Genomic DNA, 6,686 nt, shown 5'->3' on the forward strand with positions numbered 1-6,686 from the left:
AAATTAGCTTTTTTTATAGAATACCTTGCTATTTTCTTAATGTAGTTAAGTTTTAGAAGGCTTTTCTAACTTTCTTTATAAAAGCAACAGGATCACGCGCAAAACAGGAGAAGAGGGTGAAAATTATGTTTTTTCATTTCTCCCTCATTTGGAATCAAAATTTAGAGCTTCAAGAGTCGTTTTGGGAGTTTTGGCACATTCCAAATGCGATGGTGATGTCAAAATGTCAAGATTCAAAGCACAAAATTTTCTACAACAACTGCAGCATTTTACAGGGTACCTCTTAACTCTTAAAACTTTGTATTTCAGTTTATATTTGTACTTTCTTTGTAATTATATGTAAGATATGAATGTAAATATCTATGTAAAACTATAATGTATAATTAAGGATGATAAACCATGGCTTTTGCCATGGGGGAGATTGGGCCTAATCGTGCATTTTTCTCTTGTCTTTCTCAATCTATTGAGGTATTTAAATCCTCTTATGTATTATAATGTTGTTTGTATTTAATAGTTGAAGTGTTTGATTTGTCGGATTTTTCCACTAAGTTCTTTGTTTATGATTGAGATTTGATTTGCTAGATTTGCCACATGTTCCGCTTCGTAACATGCCATCAAGAAATAGCATAATAAGCTATGGGATATAGTCTCTCAAAACCTTATTCATCATGTGGGCTATAAAATTTGTCACCCCCTATGGAAACGCATACAAGTGCACCAATCCCAGGGCCATCTTTATAATTGTGATATCTCTACTCTCCACTGCCAACTAGATCATAACTTGAGTACAAATCTCCCAACGAGTAGATAGGCCTTCTAACAATGCTTCTACAAATCTCATCTCCTACTTGCCCAAGGCTACATGTCTTGAATGAACTATAATGCACCATTCTTCTTAAGCACAGTAAAACAATGATTTGAATGTGGAGTTGATGATGGCTCTAAAATTTTCATCCTAATCTTCTCATTTAATAACTCCGTCACCTTAGGGAAGTATGTAGGAGGCAGATGAATTGATCGTAGATTCCATGAAATATGCGGCACTGTAAAAATAACCATTGGAGCCACAACATTTGGATCAACATAACCAATTTCAGTAGGCTAAAATGCAAAATCCTTTCTATGATTTGATAACATCTTTACAAAACAATCCCTTTCTCATTGTAAGAGAAGCCCATCACATCCAATCTTTACCTCTTTCTCACTGATTTAGCAATAAACTTATGCCCAACACCTCTCAAACCTCTTAAATTCGATTGCTTCAACACTGTTTTGCACATCTTATAATTGCCAAGGGATAAAGGCATAGCAATTGACTTAAACAAATAATTATCGGTTGTTGCTATAAGAACAACAAGATGCAGATTACTGCTGCAAAAATTGCAAGATTACGGGTCGCTATAAGTCTTTTTGCAAAAAATTAGACTCTTATAGTTCATCTTGTAAGCCTAATACATTTAGCAAATGTGAAAAGTCCTTAATTGCTAAAATCTTCTTCAAACTTGACAAGTTACTTTGCAAATAAAGAATATGAAACTTTCTTGATAGAGAAAACTATAACATACTTGTGTAACTAGCATCTAGCTCATTCAAAATCACCATTGTCATGCTGAAAAAGTGATCAACATGAATAACATCAACAACCATTCTTGTTGTAACATGAATTGCATAAATATCCACTATAGGTACTTGTATACTTCAAAATGCTCCAACTTTAGTGATAAACTTATCAAAGTCTTCTAACACTTTAGAAATATCAATTTGAATAGAAATATCAACAATCTCATCATTTGATGCATACAAATCCTCAATAATAACATCATGACTTGGAACATAAAGAAATGCCAACTTAGTATGAAAATTGGCAATTTCATTATCCTTCTATAAAACAATTTCCTCAAGAGCATTAATAATCTCAATATAGTGAGAAACTTGCAAACCCATTGCATTCTTCATTTGAGAAACCTCTTATTGAAACAATGATTTCTCTTCTTGAAGTCCATTAATGACACATAAAGCTTCAACTACTGTAATTTGTGTTCCATTTCTTTTCTTTTCAAGCTTCAAAAAAGCCATTGAATCATCTCATTTGAAGATAAAGGTTCTCACAAAGCTTAGGATCAGATAAAGAGGTACTTACATAGGATGTTTTGGGATTGTAGAATTACTTGCATTGGATGCTTTGAGATTGTGGGCAATATGTCTTTGTGATCTAATAAAAAATGGAATTTACCACATCTTTATGAAATTAGAAAGTGCCTATCTTGCAAGATAAAGTAATTTATGTAGCCTTTGACCTAATATTGTACTCATTTTGAAAAATGCAATGATCCATTGTGGACACTTAGTTATGCTTTGAAAATGATGGGGTTAGAGCTTCGCATGAACTATCTGATGGTCTTTAAAGTTTTGGCATGTTAGGTTCTTAGGCCAACCATTTCATTTGTTTGAGATGATTCATGTCAAATGCACAATTTTGGTTGGCTTCAATGTATTGGATCATTGAAGTGCATGAGCTTATTGAACTCAAAGGGCTATGCAACAAAATAAACTAGAGGCTAGGGGAGTATTTCAATTTTGATATGACATTGACAATTGTTTGCAAGAGTTAAAACAAATAATTTGGATGTATGGAAGTCTCCACTATAGTTGTTGGAAAAGACTCTACTATATAGTTATTAGCTAAAGGTTTGGGGTCTTTAATGGTTGGTTTTTTTGTGACACAACTAACCATGAACCCTCTTGCTACATGAATCTATCTTACCCAAAATATGTATATATTTTAATTCATTCATATTTTCATATGGTTGAGATACACAAAATTATATTATGGACTAATCTATATTTGTATATAAGTATATGTGTAAGTCAAATTTATGTGATGAAGTTGAACAATATTATTCATTCAGTTTTAGATTGATTCTAGAATCATATTGCATAAACATTTAAATATCTTGGTACATTTACAGAGCATGTTTATAGATGTGTAAAGCCAAATGAGGTATGCATTAGGATGTGAAGTGCCCTAAGTATTCCAAATATTTGTGCTTCGAACTTTTGTGCGAGGTGCCAAGAGAACACTAGAGCAAAGCATTGGGAGAACACTAGCACGAAACGTTGAGAAATCTAGGTGTGTAGTTCTTAGTGAATAATTAACAAGGGTGCACCATCATTTATTATCGGAGTCTTTGCTAAAAGTAAGCCAGCTAGCTCAAATTAACCCAGTGTAATTTTTCAAAGAAGAGCCACCTTGTTATTGTACCATAGTGTTTGAGAAAAGCTAGGTCCACTTCATCCTAAAGTCCGCTTGTGTTTCACAAAAGCATTCTCAAAATTGTGGGAAGGAAAAATGCATTCTTAAAAAATACATAATTCTAGCTATAGTTTCTCAAAAAAATGTGAAGAAAAACTAAGTATAAATTTCATATTTCCTGTGGATGTGAAACAAAGAGGATTGGGCCAAGTTTGCCATACCAGTCGTAGTGTTCATTTGGTGTGTAAAGGTGTGGACGCCCATGTCTCCACCCAGTTTCAAAAAGTGCATGCCCACACTCTCGACGGGAGTTGACCGTCCATCATTTGGTGTGTAACCAGGCTAAGAGACAATGCTAACAAGAAGGAAACCAATGCAGGTGCCAGGAAACAAATCCAAAATGGAGCAAGCAAAAAGGAGGCGGCTCACAGTACGGTGGACGATTTCAAGAGATAAGGTTGGCTGTCCAATGGAAAAGTAGCACGTGGCAAGGTGGTGCTTTTGTCCTTTCAATGACTTTTTGTGGTGCAAGGCCTGAAGGCCAAGTAGGCCACGTATTCTGACCGATTTAAAAAGCGCAAAAGGGCAGCAATATGTCGTAAGAACCTTATCCTTGCGCTTTCGGTCTCTCTCTCTCTCTCCCTCCTCTCCTCTGTCAAAATTTCCTCGCCGTCTTCCTCTTCTTCTTCTTCTTCCTCTTCTCTCTCTCTCTCTCTCTGTGCTAGGGTTTCTGGTTCATTCCCCCAGAGCAATCCTTTCACGAGACCGCTGCACCAGCTCCTTCGTCACGGCCATGGCGGCCGCTCCCGCTTCTCATTCCTCTCCCTCTTCATCTTCGGTATCCTTGACCGCCAACACCAATCGCCTATCATCTTCCAGCACACACAGCTCGCTCCGACATCGGGGTCGTCCTGACTCTCTTCCTACGCTCGTGTCGAATGCGCCATTTCTGCAGCAGCAAAGCCAGCTTTCTGGTCGTCCTCGGCCTCTACAGGTATAATATAAAAGGCCAAGTCGTATTTGCCGTTCTCGTTTTCTATCTTTAGTCTCATGTTTCTCTGACGTAGGTCTAACCAAAGGCTTAATTCTTGTGAGGAGAGGCTGACTATGTTGCGTTGTTTTCCTGTATGGCGGCAGGTGAGATCAGCTGCCGGTGCAGGTTATTATCCGGCTTCCATAACCTGGTGGAAGAAGGGAGATCAGCCGAACATGCATGACATAAACTCTTCTCAAGAGTTTTACGATGCGCTCAAGAACGCAGGGGACAATGTCGTGCTGGTAGATTTCTATTCAGCCGGTTGCCGGTCTTGCAAGGCTCTCTATCCAAAGGTTAGTCCATATACTCCATGACAACGCACAGCAGGGAACCTCCTCCTTGTGCCTGATCTGTCATTTAAGAATAACAATGATATTGATTAGCGCCTGTTGCCTTGAATCTAGCATCTTAATGATTTGGGGAAAACAGTCTCATTTCTTAACGTTATCATGCCTGCAGATTTGCCAAATTGCCGCTGAAAATCCGGATATTGTAGTTCTGAAGGTGAATTTCTATGAGAATGTGGAGCTTTGCAGGAGCCTCGGCATTAGCATGATGCCTTTCTTCCACATCTACCGCGGTGCTGATCGGAATCTTGTTGATGCCTTCTCTTGTTCGCTATCGAGGGTAGGTCTTCATACTCACAAATGTTTTCATTCTTAGTAATTACAACCTACAAGGCTTAATCAGATTTGAACACACAGGCTACCGCATCCTAAAGGGCTAATGCATTTTTGAAAGATGAAACGATCGGAAAATAAATATGACTTCAAGCCTAGAAGACGCGTTTCGTAGGCCATACCTGGAAGATGCCCCCGAGACCTTCTACACTAGTTTCTTGTCTTTTTATGAAGCAATACACCCCACAATTTTGCATTCTCAGTTAGTGACATGTGAACAGTAAAATGGAAAAGAAAGACAATGTCTTCGTCAAGGTGGATTGTTTTGTAATTTGCACGGCTGGCCATTTCATTTGCGTCTCTTTTTTCACATGCTAAAGGAGGTTTCTTTTCGCTAAAGGATTTTAAGTTACTGTCCTAGGTACCTGCAATAATGACCCCGTATGGTCCTTTTCGATTAATATCATCTTGTACTTGTCATGTGGTTTCCTAATAATGCGTTTGTCTAGAAACTTCATTGATAATGCACTTGAAATGGGATACATCAATCTAGTTAACAGTGGTCACTGGTGTCTATGTTTGTTGTGGGCAGATCAACAAGCTAAGAGAGGCAGTTGCAAAACACAAGGGCAATTACCATATTAACGTGGTACCAGTTGCTGAGACAAGCTCGAGACCGAGCGAGGCCTTGGTCATGCACCCTGCACCTGTTCTATAAGCTACGGTGCTTCTCCTCATATAAGCAATCGATTCTTTCTTGGTTGTGTCTATTATAAGACAATCATCTCTAAAGATTGCAGTAGCTTCTTGTACATAGTTCGGCAATATTTCCTTTGCCCAGAGAGCGATTGATCCTCGATATTGTGCATCCTCCCCAATTAGATTTCCCCTTAAACAGGAGCTTTTCAACCAGTCCTCCCCAATTAAAATTCCCCTTAAACAGTCGCACAGTAATCCAACCAAGCAATGGCAGGAAGCTCCTTTACGGGGGGGGGGGGGGGGGGATGCAATCTGATGTCATCCGATGAATACTATTATCTATACACCTCAGGCTGTGGCCATTGTGACCTGAATCCCACCGTTGAGATTGGGAAACACAGGTGGCGATTTGAGTCACCCCGCCCGAATACTTTGCGAACCCAAACTTTGTACAGATTTTTTAGTGCTCTGAAGTAGCCATATTCTTGTAGTATGCTTATGTAAGAACTCAGGCTTTGTACGGACTTGTTATATTCATTAGTACGCGGTTTATGTGATACCTTTCATGTATTGTCCAGGTAATGGAGAAAATTTAAAGCTTCTTAGCAACACTTTTCTTATGTACGTGCCAACACACGCACGCACGCTCACACACAAATGTATGCACACACACATTAAATGGCTGTAGCTAAAGTTGGTCAAGTTGAATGCATGGTGACTCTAAGAGCAACGACATTTATAATATCCCAAAATCTAATAAAAATTGGAGGCATTCCTCCTTTACCACTTAGCAAAGCTTTCCTCTACATGTTGCATATTTACTTTTTGCATCCAAATTCAAAGCTTCCTCCACAAAGGAACACTCTAATAATAATAAAAAAGAAAAGGAACTATCTTCTCCACCATCATGATAAAAAGTGAAACACTTCCTAGATAGGGGCCAAATTTTAGAGACTATTCCAAGTGAGCAAATCTCCATGATTTTCACAAAATTAGTCAATCCCTTAATCCCTTGTTATTTAACTTTTTGGAGACCCTTGAAGATATTGTAGGTAGAGGAATTTGATCTAAAAATACT

General features: G+C 38.3%; 1 protein-coding gene across 1 annotated transcript; it reads left to right on the top strand.

Annotated features, from left to right (window-relative positions):
- The first annotated feature begins 3,898 nt into the window (after positions 1-3,898).
- LOC148037639 (thioredoxin-like 2-1, chloroplastic) lies at positions 3,899-6,209 on the top strand. Its single transcript, XM_087676584.1, has 4 exons — positions 3,899-4,247; positions 4,391-4,582; positions 4,749-4,916; positions 5,502-6,209. The coding sequence occupies exons 1-4, from the start codon at positions 4,047-4,049 to the stop codon at positions 5,625-5,627; spliced, it is 687 nt and encodes a 228-aa protein (XP_087532710.1). The 5' UTR covers positions 3,899-4,046; the 3' UTR covers positions 5,628-6,209.
- Positions 6,210-6,686: the final 477 nt, after the last annotated feature.

This window comes from Lygodium microphyllum, chromosome 4 (genome assembly GCF_053477565.2).
Source record: "Lygodium microphyllum isolate KBCC chromosome 4, Lygodium_microphyllum_v1.1.10, whole genome shotgun sequence".
Lineage (NCBI taxonomy): Eukaryota > Viridiplantae > Streptophyta > Polypodiopsida > Schizaeales > Lygodiaceae > Lygodium > Lygodium microphyllum.

Bases quoted from the DNA above. Each gene is read 5' to 3' on its own strand.
- LOC148037639 (XM_087676584.1), top strand. From the start codon at position 4,047: ATGGCGGCCGCTCCCGCTTCTCATTCCTCTCCCTCTTCATCTTCGGTA. The intron at 4,583-4,748 runs GTTAGTCCATAT...TCATGCCTGCAG, and splicing joins GCAAGGCTCTCTATCCAAAG to ATTTGCCAAATTGCCGCTGA. The intron at 4,917-5,501 runs GTAGGTCTTCAT...TGTTGTGGGCAG, and splicing joins TCTCTTGTTCGCTATCGAGG to ATCAACAAGCTAAGAGAGGC.